General features: G+C 32.2%; 3 protein-coding genes across 3 annotated transcripts; all 3 read left to right on the forward strand.

Moving 5' to 3' along the window:
* The first annotated feature begins 1069 nt into the window (after window positions 1-1069).
* Window positions 1070-7368, forward strand: LOC132167267 (NADH--cytochrome b5 reductase 1-like). Its single transcript, XM_059578178.2, has 9 exons — window positions 1070-1230; window positions 2065-2206; window positions 2952-3042; window positions 3129-3206; window positions 3566-3646; window positions 3796-3885; window positions 5295-5360; window positions 6550-6636; window positions 7276-7368. Exons 1-9 carry the CDS (start codon window positions 1110-1112, stop codon window positions 7366-7368), a joined length of 849 nt encoding a protein of 282 aa, XP_059434161.2. The 5' UTR covers window positions 1070-1109.
* An 11083-nt stretch (window positions 7369-18451) lies between these two features.
* Window positions 18452-19587, forward strand: LOC148587182 (uncharacterized; the record flags this gene model as incomplete). Its single annotated transcript, XM_088513688.1, has 1 exon — window positions 18452-19587. A coding segment is annotated over exon 1 (1092 nt), but the record flags the coding sequence as incomplete, so codon positions are not given.
* Window positions 19588-19590: 3 nt separating this feature from the next.
* LOC132175186 (receptor-like protein EIX2) lies at window positions 19591-21086 on the forward strand. The gene has a single exon (XM_088513623.1). The coding sequence runs from the start codon at window positions 19605-19607 to the stop codon at window positions 20940-20942; it is 1338 nt and encodes a 445-aa protein (XP_088369749.1). The 5' UTR covers window positions 19591-19604; the 3' UTR covers window positions 20943-21086.
* Window positions 21087-21207: the final 121 nt, after the last annotated feature.

Consider the following 21207-nt stretch of genomic DNA (forward strand, 5'->3'; position numbering starts at 1 on the left):
GGGTTCTTTCAAACTTTTTCAAATTGAAATAACAACCGGAAAATTAGGGAAAAAAAGAAAAAGAAACCGGCAACATAGTATAGATTCACTTTTTATATATGTAAAAATACTAGAGTCATGGTACACATTATTCTCCCAACCATTTCTTTTACAAAATCTACTATTGGATTTGTGGGACTCACATGTAGGTCATACAAATCTAATGATGGACGGTAAGAAGATGGGTGAAAGATAGGATGAAGAATGATATTTATCATTTTTCAATATACCAATATGACCACTGTCAAGAGTCAAAGTGTTATACAAAGAGGCACTTATTTATTTATTTATTTATTTAAAGCGGAAAAGCGACCTTTTTCACTTATTAAAGACTCATGCTTAATTATTTAAAAAAAAAAAAAAAAACACATGCTTAATCCTAAAAAGCTAAACCAAACGACGCATTTTGTCATTAAAAAAAAAAGGCAACTCACAAGTTGAATTGGAACAAAGCGTTTTTGTATATATAATAAAAACTAATGTTTAAACGGCATCGTTTGTAACTGTGTATTTTTTTTCTTCGTGATTGACCTAATGTCTAGATCTCAAAAACAATATTGAAATCGAAATTATGAGAGTTTAAGAATTGTTTGCCGCTTGTTACTGTCGCTAATTTCGAAGCCTGTGATTGGTTGAGGGTGGGTATCTAGGGTATGCCAAAAAAATCTATTGAAAGTACGTAAAGGCAATTTTTGGGGTTGAGAGGAAGGCATATGCCCCCTCTCGACCCTCTCTCACTCCGCCCCTATTTGGGGTAATTTTGAGACCACAAGGATCAATTTGGTGTTAGAACAAACTTATGGACCAAAAGTGATACATTTCCTTTTATTTATGTGGGTTCCCCATAAAACCTTTTGTGATGATGCCTTACTTCATTCCCTCCCTCATGACGTTGGTAAAAAATCTTGGAATCCATAAAGAGATAGGGACATGAATGAGAAGAACAAGTAAGGCATAAGATGGAAAGAGCCAAAGATGTATTTAATACCCATACGAAATTGTAATCCATTTCAAGTTGAATGGGAAAGAAGTTGAAGTTACCGTTTGAGGTGAGCTTTGAGTATCCCAAAATGTCTAAGTTACCGTTTGAGTCCGTGCAAATGCCCCATCCCGAGCTGCTGGGGGCGGCCGTCGCTCTTGCCTTGGTTGGCATTTCTGCTGCCTTTCTATATTACACCAACAAACACAGAGGTATATATATATATATATGACTATGCATCTTCTCATATTTGTATCTGGCCATGGGCATGCATTATATATATGCATGCATGCACACATAGATACATCATACATAACATATATTATGTTCATAAGCTTAAAATTTTCAATTAAATGGATCTCAACATGTTATATTAAGGCTTGATTTCAAAAGGGTTAGATGAGACAAGGGGGCTTATGGTCCCATAAGCCAATATATATATATATATATATATATATATATATATATATATATATATATATATATATAGGAAAAATATGATTTTAAACAAAATCGCAAAAAGCTTATGGTTTGTGAGTGCGATTTTTAAAAATTCTGCTTTGAAAAACGTAGCAAAATCGGGATTATCAAATCGCAAGTAATGAGTTGCGTATTTAAAAACACACCGTTTTAAAAAGGTTAATTGTGATTTTAAAGGCAAAACTGTGATTTTACTACACGCTTAACTCTATTTTTAAAAACCGCTTTCTCAAATAGTACGTTTTGAAATAGCTATTTTTTTAAATCGCACATTTTAATGCTGCAAATCCAAACGGACCCATAGTTTGATATGCTGGAAAGAAAAGATCTCCTAAACATTTATCTTCCCCAACAATTAAAATAACTTTCTAGATGCTTTTGTTCTGTTAATAAATTCTATGATTCTGTCCCCACTTGCACAACCTTTGGATCTTCCACAGTACTTTTTCCTGGTGTGAAATTATCAAACAAAACAATCATTATTCCTTGTCGTTAGTTTTTCTAATGGTCTTAATTCTGGTTTGGCCACAAACTGACTACTTGAATGACATGATATGTCTTTCCAGGTTGCTTAAATCCTAAGAAGTACATTAAATTCAAACTTATTAAGAAAACGCAGCTGAGCCACAATACTGCAAAGTTCAGATTTGCTCTTCCTACACCTTCTTCAATCTTGGGTCTTCCTGTCGGACAACATGTACTTTGCAGGTTCAAGTAACTGCCTCTCTTACTATCTAAAATTTTAAGGAAACTTTACTTAATACGCTCAACTTTTATTACTTTTCAACGTTCAAAAACTCTTAATATAGTGTATCAAAGTTTCAATTTTTTGTAAAATCCTAACTGAAGTCATTACAATTACCAAAATACCCATGATTTTTTTTTTTTTTTTTTAAAAAAAAAAAATTCTAAAAATGACCCACAGGTCAAGTTTGATTTTTTTTTTCCTAAAAAAAATTAATTTTAATTTTTAATGAAGTGTAAATTTGAAATTTTATAAAAGTTTCAGAGGTATAAAAGTCATTTTACCCCTTTGTTGTTTGATTTAACCTCCAAAACCTAATGGGAGGGGTGACTTTGCAAAAAAAATTAAAAGCTTGATACATTAAATTGTGAATTTTTGAACTTTGGGAGATAATTGCAAAAGTAATAAAAGTTTGGGGAATTAAGTGAAATTTCTCCAACATTTTACCTTATGTTATTCTATCTGTCATACTACTCCCATCCAACAGCATGTAATGCAATTCTCTACTACAAAACTTGGGTGTTTCATTGATCTGCATATCAGCATATGTACTTTAAAGTTTGGTTCTCTATATATGTTTATGAAGCTTATAACCTGACCGAGCGAGAGTCGATCTGTTCACGAGTAGCTTTGTTTGTTTACGGCTCTAATGACAGAGTGACAATACTAAAAACCTAAAAGCAATTTGTGTTCCATTTAGTTACGCAGGGGAAAGGATAGCGAAGGTGGAGAAGTCACTAGACCCTACACCCCAATCACTTTGGATTCAGATGTTGGTTACTTTGAACTGGTTGTTAAGGTATATATATATATACATATATCTCACCTCCCCCCTTAATGTTTCTCAGTTAACTCAGTTTCTCATTTTGATTTTTCCTGTGAAAGATGTATCCCAAGGGAAAAATGTCCCACCATTTCAGACAGATGCGTGAAGGTGATTACCTGCCTGTTAATGGCCCCAAGGTACATGGTCTATTTATGGAGATAATCACATGTTAAGTTATATATGTAATCAATAAATTGTTTTGAATTTTGTTTTTGTGTACAAGTTGGCTATTCAGTAGCCGGGACAAAGTTTTCCTCAAAATTCTGTTGAAAGAAAATTTTCCAATTCAATCTATGAATCATGTGCATTTTGTACACATACAAGTTTACTAGATTGGATTGAAGAAATTTCTCCCAACTCAGTTTGGTGGAAAACTTAATCTGAAAGATGGTGATAATTTTAGTTATAGAACCATTTACAAAATTTCATTCATTGGAACTTAACTTTATAATTTATTTGTTTGAGCATTTTAATATAATACTTTTATGCTTGAAAGGGGCGTTTTAAATACAAACCTGGCCAAGCTCGAGCTTTTGGAATGCTTGCTGGTGGCTCTGGCATAACCCCAATGTTTCAGGTACATATATGAACATTTGTAAAGTAGCAACTTCTTCTTGCTTATGAGTATTGTTGTTGGTTTTTTTTTGTTTCAAGCATTTGCTGGTTTTAAGGTTCTCATATCTACTTCTCTTTCTTTGTCTCTTTGTCCCCTTTTTGGGGCTCCAGCTCATTCAAGCCATACTAAAAAACCCAAAAGATAAGACCAATGTCAATCTTATTTATGCCAATGTTACAGAGGATGACATTCTCTTGAAGGTAATTTTTCTTGCTTCACTTTCTTTTATATACAAATGTATACACACACAATTCAGGATGAATTAGAAAATTTAGTTCAACCAAACAGATAGAACACCAAGAAGAATCATTTATGAGCTCTATGAAGCAGGGCACTCAAAACATAAAAAACATGACAAAATAAAGCTAGTTTTAAACTTTTAAAGAGAGACATCCAGGGAATCAACCAAACAGTTTTGCAGAAACCTCCTCCAAACCCATTCAGGAAACATACTGAATGAAAAGGTGATTTTTAACTTTTCATAAATAAAGCCCTCAAAAATTGCAGAGGATGATCCCATTATAGCCCCTCAAATCAAACTGTCTTCAGTGGAGAGCCTGTTTTAAACAGTTAACTAGGAACAGGTTTCAAAAACCAGATGACTCTCCAACAAAGAACTCTAGAAATTGAATCTATAACTTCAATCCAAGTAGCTGAACTTCTACCCCTGATTTGAGGCTTCCCAAGTAGCTGAATCTTCATGAATAGGCAAATTTAAGCATTTTCATTTATACATTATCTTTGACCATATTTTCACATAAGAGATCCATCTGGGTGCCAATATCATGCAAAAGAAAAATTTGACTCCCCATTGCCAATCTGAAGCTTAAGAAAAGGTCCTGCCACCTGTTAACCCTAGGAGATACACAAAGCTTTGAACAATAACACAAAGCATTTCATATTCTCTATGTGGCCACAAAAGTATTGGTCTATTGGCATTTGAGGGGAGGATTCCAGTCCTTTTGCTTCCATATGTTTTTTTTCTTTTTCTTTTTAAACAAATTGCATGAAGTAGCTTTAACTTCTTTAACAATGTATGTATAATATGATAATGAATCTGCAAACTTTGACAGCATTGGAATCTATGAAAAATCTGCTTGTTTTGCTTTACTTGTTGAATAAGTGAGAATATGAACTCCATAGCTTAAAGCAGATTTGTCTTTATCAGTTTTCATTATGTTTAACTAGGAAGAACTTAAAAAGTAATTATCTGCTAGAAAACTGCCTTGATGCCTAACCTGGTCTTTCTGTTCTTCTTTTTATTTTTTTTCTGTATATGCTGTAACTATTATGTCTGTTCAAAAGTTTCTAAATCCTGTTTCCTTCTGCAACCAATCTACAAGAAACTAAATTTGATTTACCTTTCTCTGCAGTCTTCACTGCTTACAACATCTGAAAAAAGATGGACCAAATCTATAAGAAATTACAAGATATCTTTGTCTCTCTAAAGCAGATCTTAGTTTCCTATTTCTTTTCAATATGATGCAAAGTCAGATCTCTTTCAATTAAAATCAATACTTTTTTATAATACTTTATTTAGAAAGTCTTCAACTTTTGTTTCATCTGATGCACTATTGATGGTAATGCATTTGTTCTGGACTTTCTGCAGGAAGAGCTAGCTGCCTTCACTAGTAAATTTCCTGACCGTTTCAAAGTCTATTATGTTTTGAATCAGGTCGGTTCCTTTGCTACAACATTTCTTTCAAATTTCTTTTTCCTCTTATTTTTCTTTGCTTTAGGTACCACTGGCTCATTTGTATGCTACTGACTCATTTGAAATTTGCAACAAATTATCCAATTAGAAGACGAGTATGTGTGCCGGGCAGAACTAAGGCTCCGTTTGTTTCGACATAAAATGTTTTCTTTTGAAAAATGTTTTCAGCGGAAAACATCTGAAAACATTTTCCTCAAAAACGATTTTCCATAAAACATTTTTCGGATTTTGGCGCGTATGAAAAATCACAATTTTTTTTTAATATGTATATTGTCATTCAATCATATTAAACTTTAAATTACGAAAATGTCTCGACCAAGTCCCGACCAAGTCCATGTGGAATCTCAACTGGATCCTGGAAATGTCCTAACCAGGTCCAAGAGGGGTCTAGGTTAGGTCCCAGCACGGGCCCATGCGTGTCCTAGTGAAGTCCCAGCAGAGTCTTGGGCAGGTCTTGGGTGGATCCCCGGTTGCAGTTTTCAAAAATGAAAATTATTTTTTAAAAATTAAAGAATTTTCGGTCAAACGGAAAATATTTTCCGTTGATTATTATTTTATGTCACACCAAACACCGTAAAATATGGAAAATATTTTTCAAAAATTATTTTACGTCGAAACAAACGAAGCCTATGATTTTTCTGACGGCGTATACTAGTAGCAGAAACTAAAAATTGAACATTGAAAAGGAAATTCAGGGAAGAAAGAAAACAGAAATAACAAATAGGGACGAGAAATAGTCTAATTGCCCTAGATAACCAAACAGAAAAATAACTTCGAAAAATTAAAATTTAATTGATCCTTCAAAACTTAATTCCAAAATAATACAGACTAGCCTTTATATAGGCTAAGTTTGACTATAAAAATACAAAAATAGCTCTAAACTTAGCGACAAAGTAAAATTCATGTAGAGAAAGTAAAAGATATTATTCTAAAAATAATCCTCAAATATTATTCACGATTCTTTCCATTTTTGTGCAAACCTTTTTTGTTAAGACATTCAATCTTATTATTCAGTGTCTAACAACTCAGCTACTGATTTAGTACATGAGACTTTCAATACTTTCACCCTGGCCCCAAGGAAGAAAAAGGAATAATTATATACATCTTGCCTCATTTTGGTTAACATTTGTATTTTCCCCATTATTGCCAGCCTCCTGTACCATGGAATGGTGGCATTGGATATGTATCCAAGGAAATGATTCAATTTCACTGCCCCGCACCAGCCCGGGATATTCAGGTTGCTATCCAAATTTTTATTTCTATTTTGAAGAAATATTTGCAAAAGTTAATTGTCATGCCACCTGATACAACTGTCATACACTCGGCACAACGTTACAGTAAAAATCAGAATTTTTATCGGCAAAAATTTGTAAAAAAGAACATTTCAGAGCTGATTTTTACTCTCATGTCATTTCAGTCGTATGACACTCGTATAGAATAAGAATGTGTTTGGGATTGCGATTTCGCAATAATAATCTGTGCTTTTAAAAGATATCGCAAAATATAAGGTGTTCGGCATTACGATTTAAAAAGCAATCTAAAATAGGGAAAAAAAAAATGTGATTTCTAAAAGCAGATTATGAGGTGTTTATTTGAAAAGGCATTAATTTAAACCAAAATCACGATTTCATATAACAAATATTTAATAAAAATATAAAATATATTTTTTAACATGTTTTAACAAACGCCTTTGCGATTTTAAAAAGTAGCAATTTGAAAAACATAATTTTTAAAATCGTACTTATTGAAACCGCAATTCCAAACGGTCCTTAAGTATAACAATCTATTAAATAACATTTATCTTTTATTTATTTTTTAATATATATATATATATATATATATATACCTTCACTCACTTAAAACTAATGGTTTGCAGATACTGAGGTGCGGCCCACCACCAATGAACAAGGCTATGGCAGCTCACCTGAATGCACTTGGATATGCACCACGGATGCTGTTCGAGTTCTGATTTATTACTACCAGTTTTTTTCTTTTTGTTTTTATTTTATTTTTTTTATACATTTTATGTGTTCATCTGATTCTCATTGGATCTTTACTCCTTCAATTCAGAGTTTCACTAATAACAAAATAATTTCATAAGAATGATAAATTAATATACAGTATATATACATTAAGAAAAAAAGAAGGCCAATGATGTTTATTCAAAAGCAATATACATATCAAGACAATGTATTTAAATGTATGATGATTTGAAGAACATACCAATCTTTCATGTTATATTTATTAACGTATTTGATTAATTCATTAAATTTAACTTTTTAGGATAAGTGGTGATTTAAAATGGAATTAGAGCCAATGGTCTTGAATTCGAACCTTATCTTGGTTATTCACCCCCAATTTCAATTATGTATTCCACGTATTGGGCCTTACTTATTAAAATAAAATTTGAGTTCATACGTGAGAGGGTATTAAAGCATTGATTAAATGATTAAATTTATATTTTCTTATAACCCTAAACTTTTAAGACAAATGGTAATTTAACACTATTCTCTTACAAAACACTTAGACCTAATGTATTAATAATAGGGAATGGGAATGCTGCCAATGATCCGATAGTAATTTGGGATATTTCTAATGATAGAAAGCTCTATTTTCTTTAGGTAGTTTAAGTCAAGTCTCATCTTCGTCATAGTAATATTTAACTAATTAAATTTATCTTTTTCTATTCACTTAAACTTTTGGGATAAATGGTAATGTAACATGTTATTACCCAGTCCCCAAGGGCTACCACAATCGGTTGGGGACCACGTCTTATAAAGCGGAGGTCACTAGTTCGAATCCCCCCTCCCCCCTCTTGTGTGGACATGTCAAAAAAACATGGTATTACCCACATTTAAATTAAATATTCTACATGTTGGGTCTCAACTATTAAAAAAGAGTTTTAGCCCACACATGATGAGAATGTTAAAATAATTGTTAAGTGATTAAATTTACATATTCCGCTTAAAAATTTTGGAATAAATGGTGATTTAACAATATAAAAAGGACAGAAATTTCTTCCAAGCCAGTCAGAAGGAAATATCCTTCAACTCATTTAAAATAGTGTCAATTGTTTATAAACATTTAAAAGACACATTAAATTCTTAACGTCATTAATAGCATTTTATTAATTTAAACTAAATTTAATGTTCATTTTCAATGTTTATAGACATTTGACATTATTTTAAATGGGTTGAAAGATATTTCCACCCAACTGATTTGGAGGAAACTTTTGTCCATGTAAAAATGCTTTAGTTCAGTTTTAATAAAGTTCAATCCAATACAATTATTTCTACAAAAAGTGATAGTTATTATAACTTAATAATATATTTTTTTTCTGACAATGAAGTAAAGATAAAAACATTTGCTATATGTTTTTGTTAAAGAAAATAAAAACATTTAGGTTTTAGAGAGATTTTTACTGAAACAAAGGAGTTTCTAAATTAATAAGAACAAAAGAAAAATTAAAACTTAATTTAAATTTTATAAAAGTTAAAAAGAAAACGAGTAAACATAGTAAAAATGAAAAAAAAAAAAATGAAAAAAAAAGGTATAGAAAATGTTTGAAAAATATTTTTATTTTTTATTTTTTTGTGGAAAAATGGCTCTTAAAACAACTCTTGTGAAGATCAAGCCAAAGTAGAATTGAAAAAAAAAAAAAAAAAAATCCCCTAGAGAGAGAGAGAGAGATGCAAATCAAAAAAAGAAAAAAAAAAATCAGAAAAAATAAAAGGCTTTCCTGTGTGTTAGGTTCGTAGTTAGTACCCTAGAAGGGTCTTAGGGTGTGTAAAACAATCGACATAGTAACGAAACATTCAATAACCCGTTAGAATCATAGTTTACTTCCTGAAATCAATTTTCATGCTTTAAAGATAAATGTCAGTTTAACAAAAGGAGTAACCCAATTTTCTCTAACTTAATTTGAATGAAAACTTTGTCACAATTTATTAATTTGAATTTTGTTTTATTTATTTTTCAATGGTTAGAAGATGTGACCGTCAAATTCTCGCAAAATGCTTCCAAACCGTAACAAGGAAGATGAAAATGAGAGAAGGTTACAGACATAGTAAAACTTCGGGGATATAAGATATTAGGTTAATTTATTGTAGCAATATGACTTAGAGTGATGACTGATATGTAATTTTAGCTAGTGTCATAATATGATGTGAAAAATCCTAATTGCGATTTTTTAAAGTCATAAATTAATAATAACATGTGTCACGTTTTTATTGGGTATGACTTGACAAAGTTACGAATTCTGTTAAGTTAACAGAAATTAATTTTAAGAAGTAAACTATTATTTTGGCCTACATTGAGGACCTATAATTTTTTTTTTTTTACCACATGGAGTAATTTGTAATTTAAGCCAACTATATGGACCTATAAATTATTTTTTATACCACAGAGAATGATTTTTAATTTAGGACAACCTCAATGACTGATTTTGCATTTGTCCCTTCTCTTAATTATCACTTTGTTATTGTGATGTAGGATGACATCATTGACATTTACACATATTTTTCGGTGAAAATGAAAATAAGAAAAGTATTAAAAATAATATTAGAGTAGCATTGCTTGATTAAAATGTTACCTGTACTCAGACAATGGAAGTACAAAAGGAAAGATTTGTTAGGATTCCATGTGATTGTCAATTATGTTTGATTTCCTATTTTACATCATGATTTTATTTGATTAGGACTTTATTTCCATTCCTTACTACGATTAGATTTACTTTAATTGTTTAATTTTCTTATTAGGATTTTGTTTACTTTCTCTATATATATATGTTATATAGTTTGTAATCGAAAACAAAGACTCAATTAAATTATTATTAAGTTAGATAATTTCTTTCAAACACTCTGAAGAGTTTAATTTTTTTTTTTTTAAGCCTAAGGGCTTGTTTTATCTTTTGGTCAGACGCAGACGCTTCTAATTGTTGTTACTTAGTCTTCCACTATACGATATATCGTCAATCTTTGGTAAGAAGATTTGAAGGTCTCATGTTCACTGAGATCACACGTTCTTCACCGAGGAGCAATGAGCAAAATTGTGCTGAAACGCACAAAGATCGAGTGGCCATTTACTACAAGTAAGTGATTATTGTTCTACAGTATAATTTTAAATAACACAGTTCTTTACCTGTTCTTCATAAAGTTTGATCTTGGTTTGTGAATTATTATCTTTATGGTGCACAATCTCATTTTTGTAGTCGTATTCCCAACATAATTATCTTGAAAACCTTTTATTTATTTTTTATTTTTTATTTTACGGAAGTGTACTAGTCGGTTGCACAATATATTAACCCTCATTGGTTTGATGAGAGAGACGCATGAATACACTCCACCCATTATGTACAGGTAGGATATGTTTGCTTTGAGTTCTAATGGACACAACCCACGTGGATACCCACCATTAGCCAATTTTTCGTATTTGATAAAAGTATATTATTTTGTTAAAATGTATGATTAAATATAATATGATGTATAAATATTTATTCAAATTTAACATTGTATGTAGTAATAATAACAAGTATTTATATAATATCTTACACAAACTGTATATTGTTTTTTAGGTCCCAATATACTAGCCGGTAACGCTAAAATCTCCAAGCATAAAAGAAGAAGAACAAATCCCATACAAAATTCAACTCCCATATGACATAATTTCTCGTCCAAAATGGTCCAATTTAAATACTCAAAAACACAATGCTATTAAATCATCAGGTAGTACAACATCCTCATTTAACAGTTTTCCACAACTCAAGACGATATTATTGAAAATGAGGTACAATTAAGAACTGATATCTAACAAGTCTTGCTCTCTCATATTCCCTGAGAAGCCTCCATATGAATCTGTAACCACAACATGTTTTATGTGTGAAATGCAGCTTAATAAATAAAGTTAGTGAAGAACATAGAAAAACATGCATAGAGTTAAGTAGAAGAGTGAACTAGGTGAAAATTATGCTTAATGCACAAAGGACAAGCAAGACAACAAAAAGAAAAGAACAGAGAAAAACCTAAAACCTTATTACACTTGTGGTATCGCTAAGAATGGCTACTGAATAGCCAAAGCCATCAAGTGCTTATCATCTCACCCGTTAACTTCAATAGCTAGATCTATAATTTTTTTAATTTTCATTTCATAATCTAATTTGTCTTTATATTTCCCTTTGAGAAAACTAAGATATTTCACTTTAGTATACAAGGACAAGGAGGTTTAGTGTCAATTGTAAAAAACCAAATACGCAAATCATAAGTAGGACATACAACAAAGAGATAATTGTTATACCCTAGAGACCAACTTTGAAGTTGGAGAGGAGTAAGGAAAATCCTTACAAAAAAAAAATGGTAGGAAACTAAAAACAATATGTAAAATGATATTTTATTGATAAATGGTGAGATGAAATAATAGTTGATGGAAAATGTAGAGATAAAATGAATTTTGAAACATGTCTTTATAGAAAGGTGTGGTAGACAAAAAGGATTACATTTTGGAAACAAAAATCATGTTATTGTAGTTATTAGGTTATACTTATATTATAAAAATGAGGAAAATACATTTTACCCATTGAACTATCCACATATTTGCACTTTGACCTCTAACGTTTAAAAAGTGACACTTGACCCTCCTCAAACTTTCAAATTGTTGAAATTCGACCATTTTGAATTTTTTTTTCCCCCAAAATGCCCACATCCTAAGTTAAAAAAAAAAAAAAAAAAAAAAAAAATTAAAATTAAGGGGGGCTGACCACCCCAGTTGGGCCTAGGGGTGGCTTTGGCTACCCCAGACCGGAACATTGAAGATCAAAGTGCAAATGATTGGATAGTTCAGGAGGGTAAAATATATTTTTTCCTGTAAAAATATTAGGGAACTATCAAAGAAAAGGCTTATTTGACCATAATTACTATCCACCAATTTCATTTCTTTTTTTAATTCTTATACATGCATGGTGATTCAGAATATTCAAAACTTCTATAGAATTCACTAACATGAGATCTTTATTTATCTCATTCAAATTAAATTATTCTATTTGGAAATCACATGGAAATATATACCTATTTATCTAAAAAAAAAAAAAAAAAAATATGATACAAAATTATAACAACCTTTTTGATGGTAATGCCAATTTTGTTTGACATCACTTTAGGTATTGAAGTTAATTATTAAATGCTCCATAAGTTAAAATATATTTATAGATTAAAATTTTTGTACGAGTTAACATTCATGTAAAAGAAATAGTATTCAACATTTTGTAATGAATGTAAATAAGTAATACATGATAAACCTTCTATTGATGTCCAGAAAATATATAAAAGTTAAAAGATCTTATTTTGCGGTAATAAATATTGATAAGCATTAAAAGAAAGAAGTTGCAACATGGTTTTAATCTTTGCACAATAGACAATCAATTTAGCGACCAATGAACGGGAAGAGAGACAAGAGAAAGAGAGTAGTTAAGAAACATTTAGCTGACCTTATTCTTGGGATTTTGTGTATGGATGATATCTTAGTGCTTCTTGAAATGGTTTTCATAACATTCTTTGAAACAGGTCACAAGATCACTTCGATGTGATACACAATAAACTACGCATTGTACATGTAGGTCTGTCAGCTCCGCTACACTATGGTGATTAAACCAACATTTTGAATGAGCAAGAATTAGACAACCTTCATAACGATCCTTCTTAAACAACATAGGATGTGGCCAGTTTTTTTTTACAATCTTCAGTTTCATCAGCAAAGCATTTATATATTGTTTCTTGAACTTTATCAACTTCAGAGTAGTAAGGATAGAGCATGGGCAATGGAGAGGGACGAAAAGAGGTAGGGGCAATGTCATTAGCTTGCACATTGAGGAAAATAAGGACAGGCAACTCCATCATCATTAGCATAAGTTTTCTAATACATTTGCAAGCCATGGATATTCATCCACTTTAGAAACTTTTTAGTTTGGTGTATAGTAAAAAACATGATTAAGGCTTAGTCCTTATATATTGTAAGAAATTTATTTATTCTTAAAATAATTTGATTCAAATTAAGAGTTTTTTAATAGTTGTGACTTTTGGAACTACGATCGTTTTTTAGTTAAGTGCCTTTTGGGTTAAGTAATATCTTCTTGCTAAGCTTTCAATATTCGTTTTGAAATATTTTTTTATGTTTACTTGTGCATTTTAGAATCAAATGTGTACTGGTAAGAAATTAATTAGTTACAAATTGAGAAGTGAAGGGGATGTCCCATAGTTATGAAATATTACATTAAGACACCTATACAAATTTTTTTAAAAAAAATGATATTGAAATGCATGACAAATATGCATATTAGAATATATGGACTGCAATTATTATACTATTCATTTATGAAAAGAGTCTCTCTCTCTCTCTCTATATATATATATATATACTGAAAATCATGTGTTTTCATGGAAATGAAAAGGTTTTGAAAAAGTAAAAAGAAAGAAGTAATTAATACCGAAACGCTATTCTATCCAAACAATGTTATATGGAGTAACGTGGTTGTGATAGAAAAGAACAAGAATACTAGAAATATCATAGGACTTTACATACTCATAGTTTTTTTAATGGAATCATGCCTACACTAAAAAGAGTTCGCCCTTTGAGCCTTTTAAATCGAGTGTTTCCATTTAATACATTTTGACTATTGTTCAGAACTCTTCAGATGTTCATACGAACAACTAATTTAGATGACTTTTGATAAACTTATTAAGTTAATGATCGAATTTTTGGAAGCTCATAATCCTTAGGGATCTTGCAACACCCCAACATTTAATTTGGATTATGAAAATATAAATAGACTCCAAAGTACACTTAGAGGGGGGTGAAAATAATGCGGAATTAAAAAATAGAAGCATGCAACAATCAATCACCAAAATATGTAAACAAGTAAATCAATAGGAATACAAATATTTTGGTGATGAAGTAGAAACCTTTGAAGAACTCTTCAAAAGGAAAAACCACTCGCAGTCAAACCCAGGAAATCATGCACTAGAAGAAGAAGAAATTACAAGTTGTTTATTCTTACAAAACCTTTGAAGTTGACACAAACTCGTCTAAATAGGTGACCCTTCTTGCTTTCTATCGCAGTAGTTCCCACAGAACCTCTTGAAACTTCTTCTCTTGATTTCCCATGTCAGAACCTCGGCCAGGGTTCTTGATTGTTGATGAACAACATCTTTTGAAAGCATAGCAACACTCTAAGAGAAAATAACTCTAACACTCTGAATCCTTAAAATTATCTCTTAGCACAATATAGAATGTGCCCCCTTAGTTGCTTGAAAAAATCGTGCTCTGAAGAGCTCTATGTACAAGGAACTAAGAATTTGGTTTCCTTGCTAAACAGGAAAACCCTAATATGAAAAATCTGAGCCAATGTTCGGACGACTGCCGGTCTCGTTCAATCGCACCTAGGTTTTATAGAAATCTAAGCTGAACTTGGCAAAACACTAAAATGGAAAGTGCCAACTTTTGTTCGAATAGTCTTGAATTCCGTTCAGACGCATTTAGGTTTAAAATCTGCTTGACATGTCTCGTCTGAACTACTAGCGAATGGCCTTCTGAATGGAGCTCTTTGGATCTACTATGTGCATCTCCCATTTGGACGGCCCAGCGAACGTCTAGCGAACAGAGCTCTCGGGTTTTACTAGGTAACACATTATGTTCAGACGGACTTGCAAATGTCTAGCAAACAGATTATACTGCCTCTTCTTATTACTTCAACTGTTCGGACGCTTTGCGAACGCTCTAGCGAATGATGCTCTGTAGAAATACTACTAAGGCTTCCCATTCAAACCACACCGAACATGTTAGCAACCAAAACCCAAATAAAGACAACTTACAAGGTTTTGAGCACCAAGTTAGCCAACAAAATAAGTAAGAGATTAAGTATGCCTTAATTACTGTATTTGAGTATTGCAATTACTACAAGTGTCTTGAGGTGTTGTTTTGGGCCTTTTTAAGAATTATAGTACACTTCGAACATTCGAGTGGGACATCGAATGCTTGATGGCAAACTTTCGAGTTGGACATCAAACGACCAAATGGAATGCCGGATGTTCGACGTTAGATCTCGAACGTTCGATAAATATCTATAAGTTTTTTTATTTTTTATTTTTATTTTTTAAAAAAGAAAAAATTTGCACGCCTTAGACATAATGAACAACCATGAGAGGTCTATAAATTAATCCCTACATCCAGGCTTCCAATTTTGGTTGCCCTCTTCACCTCAACATCATTTTCACCATAATTAAAATTCTCTTCATAGACGAAATGCCTATTTGTAGATTTATGAATACTGTTACAAATATGTCGAATGTGGCTTACGTCATCATCAAGGAATTAGTCAACATAAGGATACTGAACAGGTTTCCTTCAGATTCCATAGTCATCTTGGGCATCCCTCCATTTGCATGCGTTCCAACATCTCCCACAATTGGCGCATTTCCTGTTGAAGCTCCTAGAATTCGGCTCTTTAAGGAGCTTCTGATTGCTTGATGTATCGTTGGTAGTCGGATCTCGAAACACATTTCTCTCACAAACGGCGTCATTATAGAAGTTTTTGTTGTAGTATAAGTTGGCCATCGAATCCGAATAACGCTGGCTTGGATACCCCATGAATTTCGGCTCTCGAAAGAGCCCCTCCCCTACAAGCAGTGTTGTTGAAGAAGTTTGTCATTGTTGCGCTTATTGGCCATGATCAAGATAAAGCCTACTATGATACCAATTGATGTAGTGGAAGACTAAAGTAACTAACCAAAGAGCAGCGTTTTTGATTCTGAAAAGGGAAATGTCTTCTTCTTCTACCCAAAGATAAGTCAAACCCGTAGGTTGAGAAAAGAATACAAACTCCACAGAGTTTTGAGAGAAATTCTCTTATTTTATAATAATTCAATTGAGTGAGTTTTACATCATAAGCTAGTCTATTTATAGAAGAGAAATACTTGTAGAGAAAATAAACCTAATCCTAGTAGTAATATTAAACCTAATCCTAATAAGGAAAGGAAAATAATTAAAGCAAATCTAACCCTATTAAGGAAAAAAAATAAAGTCCTATTAAAATTAAATATTCTACAAATAAAGTCCTAATCAAATAAAATAAAATTGACATTAAGCGGGAATCGTGACAATCTTTTCTTTCGTACTTCCATTGTTTGAAAACTGGTAAAATTCTAATCAAGCTGCGCTACTTCAATATTATTTTTGATATTTTTCTTATTTTTATTTTTACCGAAAATATAAGTAAATATCGTCCTACATCAATATATCTATACAAAAGAGTAATGCTATAGACAAATGTCTGCTTTCAATTTTTGCACATATTATGTCAGACCATCTCTGTACAAGATCAGATGCATGTGCAAATCCATCATTGAATTTGTGAAACCCACATGTAGGTTCCACAGACTCAATGATTTTTTAAAAGAGATTATCAAGAGATGTGTAAGAGAATGAAGCAAACATTTTCTTTATAGCATTACTCTTTTATTTTTATTTTAAAAATGATCAATTTAAAGATGAATTGGCAGCATCACGTCATCATATATAGTTAAAGAATAGTGGGTATGTTGCATACTCCATACAAAATGGTGTCTTATTTGATTTATTTATTTTATAAAAAAGAATATATAAAATAAGTATAAAGAAATGAACGTAGAAGTTGAATTGGACCCTAAACATGATCACACGGAAGTAATGATATTAAATCTCTCACGGTAAGTGCACCAACCATGGCGAATACGACGAATGGAGAGTAGGTGTAGTTTCTTTCTTCTTTTTTTTTGAAACAAACTCAGCACCTAAAAAGAAGATTCTCATATTGATAAAAGGTTAGTTAAGACGAAGAAAGGACAAATAATTAAGTAGAGATGGGAGGGGAATTTATATAATACAAAAACCTAACCCATATTTCGAAAAAGAAAAAAAAAATCAGAAAAAAAAACTCCTAAATTAGTTCTTATTTTGAAAAAAAAAAAATACCAAATTAATTCTAATTAATATGCTATTAATAAGTAATACTGATTTTAAAAATTCTTAAATACTGTCTAAAATATGGAAATAAAGCTTGGTAAAACATATTCTGAGGTAAAAAGTTTTCAGTTGAAAATACTTCGTAGGAAAATTACTAATTTTTCAGTGGGTTAGCTATATCACCTTTAAAATATTTTCCTAAAAACATTGGCGTTTAGGGTATATCACCCATGCAACAGAAAGGTCCTAAAAAGTTCACCATATCTATGTGGCAAACAGTACTCAAGAGGATTAGTATTCCGTTGTTTAAGATTTACTTTAAATTCTCAAGAAAAAATTAACTTTTTTCTATTCTAACGATTCACTTTTGAAAAATAATCTACGTCCTATATTTCCATATTGCTTTAAAATTTTTAGGACATGTTTGAGTGTACGTTTGAGGGGTATAAAAGTGGGTTTAACACTAAAAAAGTTTGTTTTAAAAAAAAAGTACCTGTATGGTAAAAAAAAAATTGAAAGCACTTTTAACGATCTAAAAAGCCTAACAATGGCCAAAACGTACTTTTGGCAAAAGCTTAAAAAATGTGTTTTGACTTAAAAGTTCTATTTCTCAAACACAATCCCAAACAAACTTGTATTCCCATTCTTTAAACATTCTACATCACTTGTTTTTTTATTCTTTAAAATATTCATTCATATTAAGGGAGAGTTTTTTTTATTGGTTAATTAAAGATAAAGCATTGAATAATAATAATAATAAACAAAAAAAGCCATCAAGAAGTATGAATGTGAACGGTCTTATCTCTACGTGTTTAATTAGTATATATATTTTATTAGAAAAAAAAAATTAGTATATATATTTTTTTCGTCAATATATTATTGTGGCACGACTGTCTTGTAGTCGTATTATTCAAGCTCCCTCTAGCATCAACCATGGCTATTTTATTGGGCTCCTTATCCCCTTTTTCTTGTATTCTTTATTCTCTCATCTTCTACTTCATGTCAATTTTTGTTATATATTTTTCTCCCTTTGTTTCACACAGGAATCAATAGTACTATAAAGATAAGTTGTGTGGATTTCCCTTGGGATATCAAAAGAGATTTTCAAATAATGAGAGGGCTTTCTTCTCAATTGCTGCTTCTCATGCTTGGGCTCCTATGTACCAAATGCAGTAATTCAGAGGCCATATGCATAGAGGAAGAAAAACAAGCATTGCTCGAATTCAAACAAGGCCTTGAAGATAATTACAGTTTGCTTTCTTCTTGGGGGAGTCATGAGGAAGATTGCTGCAAATGGAAAGGAATCAAATGCAGCAACCAAACAGGTCATGTTGTCGTGCTTGATCTCCGGCCTGTTGATGGGAATCTACAAGGTGAGATAAGCTCTTTATTGCTGGGATTGAAGCATTTGGTTTACTTGGATTTAAGCTTGAATCATTTCTTCATCCTCCCAAGCTTCATTGGTTCACTCACTAAATTGCAATATCTCAATCTTTCCAATACCAAAATGGTTGGCAACATTCCACAGCAGCTTGGAAATCTCTCAAGCTTGATTTCTCTTGATCTCAGCTTGAACGAGTTAGAAGGTTCAATTCCAAAAGCTTTGGGGAATATGATAAGTCTTGTTCATCTTGACCTCTCTTCCAACAATTTCGAGGGTATGATACCACAAGCTTTGGAGAATCTTTACAATTTGCAAGTACTAGACTTATCAAACAATAGCATAAGTGGAGAGGTACCTGATCTTTCAAAATTTCCTTTGTTGAGAGAGTTACATCTATCTAAGAATCGGTTGAATGGGAGTTTAACCAAAGGTATGGGAAAACTTTCCAAACTCCAGATTCTAGATGTATCTTCAAATTCTTTCGAAGGTGATATCACTGATTCACATTTGTCGAATCTTTCCAGCTTAAAGCTATTGGACTTCTCTTATAATTCTGTGTCTTTGAAGTTTAGTTCAACCTGGGTTCCACGATTTAATCTAGATACCATAGCATTGAGGTCTTGCAAATTGGGGCCAGCTTTTCCTGAATGGCTTCAAACACAGAGGAATTTTATGCGGCTCGATATGTCCAATACAGGAATCTCAGACCCCATTCCCAACTGGTTTTGGGACCTTTCTTGGAATGTAGGGTACTTAAATCTCTCCCGCAACCAGTTCACTAATACCATACCTCTTCAATGGTTTTTGGCAACATTTGTTTTAACCGCTTCAGAGGTATGTTGCCACAACTTAATTTTGATTGGACTGTGCTAAATCTCTCCAATAATCTGTTCCAAGGATCCATTACATTCATATGTGAGACAAATGGGTCAGTTAAAGCCAATTATATGCCTTCATATTTGAGTTACCTTGATCTTTCAGATAACTTGCTATCCGGAGAACTCCCTTACTGTTGGGGAAATATGGTGCCCTTGACCGTGCTTAATTTGGCAAATAATAATCTCTCAGGAAGAATTCCCGATTCTATCTGTGGTTCTACGACACATGGGATTCAGTCGTTGCATTTGCAGAACAACAGTTTCATTGGAGAACTGCCCAAATCAATGATAACTTGCTCTTCATTGAGGCTACTTGATCTAGGAGAAAACAGAATCTCTGGGAAGATACCAACATGGATAGGCACAAGCCTACCACATTTGATGATTCTTCGACTGTCTTCAAACTTGTTAATAGGGCATATACCATTACAATTATGTCATCTAACATCTCTTCAAATCTTGGACCTCTCTCAGAATAGTATTACAGGGACTATACCTCGATGCCTCAATAACTTCACTCTCATGTCTCAAACACAAAGTTCATATGTAAGCATTCCTCATCCATATATTTCATCTTCTAGGACATCCTTTCTTCTTCCTTCCGACTACATGGACAATTTGTTAGTGACTTTCAAAGAAAAAAGGCTCGAGTATAGCAAAACTCTTGGACTGGTAAAAGTCATCAATCTTTCAAGCAACAAATTAAAAGGAGAAATTCCAAGAGAAATAACTAGTCTTAGAGGATTGATTGGGTTGAATCTATCTAGGAACTTCTTGACTGGCATCATTCCTCAGGATATTGGTTACCTAGGGAGATTAGAGTCTCTAGACTTGTCAAGAAATCTCCTTTCAAGCATAATTCCCCAAAGCTTGGTTACTTTGAGCTTACTGAGCTACTTGAGTTTATCAAACAACAACTTATCAGGTAAAATCCCATCAGGTACCCAACTCCAAAGCTTCAGTGCTTCTGCATATGCAGGTAACGAAAATCTTTGTGGCTTGCCTCTTCTAAAAATTTGTTTGGGAGATGAAGCAACTCAAAATCCTCAAATTGGTGGCAACAATGGAGAAGGCAATATTCAAGAACATGCAAACTCCAACGAGCGTCTATGGTTTTATATTAGCATGGCACTCGGATTCATTGTTGGTTTTTGGGGTGTTTGTGGATCGTTGCTATTGAAGAGTTCTTGGAGGCATGCGTATTTTCGGTACCTAGAGAGAATAGGAGATAGGCTCTACAAAACCATAACTATTACCATGGCCAAATTACTCAGAAACTTCAAGACTCGGTGCTAACAAGAAAATCTTTAGTCAATGTACAAATGGTGTTCTCAATAATTGCTCTTTCTTTCAAATATTTCATGCTTGTAGTTTTGTTGTCGTTTGTCCTGTATAAATTGTAATGGTAATATAAATTTTGGTTTTTGTTGAAGCTATTAATTTTCGCCTCAAGAACAATTTTTTTTTTTTTCTTGTATATATATATATATGTGTACGTAATTAGGAAAATATATTTTCCAAGCTCACCAATGTTCTCCTAAAAAACCATTGTGGCCTAGTG

Source organism: Corylus avellana, chromosome 2 (genome assembly GCF_965113065.1).
Source record: "Corylus avellana chromosome 2, dhCorAvel1.hap1.2, whole genome shotgun sequence".
Lineage (NCBI taxonomy): Eukaryota > Viridiplantae > Streptophyta > Magnoliopsida > Fagales > Betulaceae > Corylus > Corylus avellana.

Bases quoted from the DNA above. Each gene is read 5' to 3' on its own strand.
- LOC132175186 (XM_088513623.1), top strand. From the start codon at position 19,605: ATGTTGCCACAACTTAATTTTGATTGGACTGTGCTAAATCTCTCCAAT.
- LOC132167267 (XM_059578178.2), top strand. From the start codon at position 1,110: ATGTCTAAGTTACCGTTTGAGTCCGTGCAAATGCCCCATCCCGAGCTG. The intron at 3,647-3,795 runs GTACATATATGA...TTGGGGCTCCAG, and splicing joins GCATAACCCCAATGTTTCAG to CTCATTCAAGCCATACTAAA. The intron at 5,361-6,549 runs GTCGGTTCCTTT...CATTATTGCCAG, and splicing joins TCTATTATGTTTTGAATCAG to CCTCCTGTACCATGGAATGG.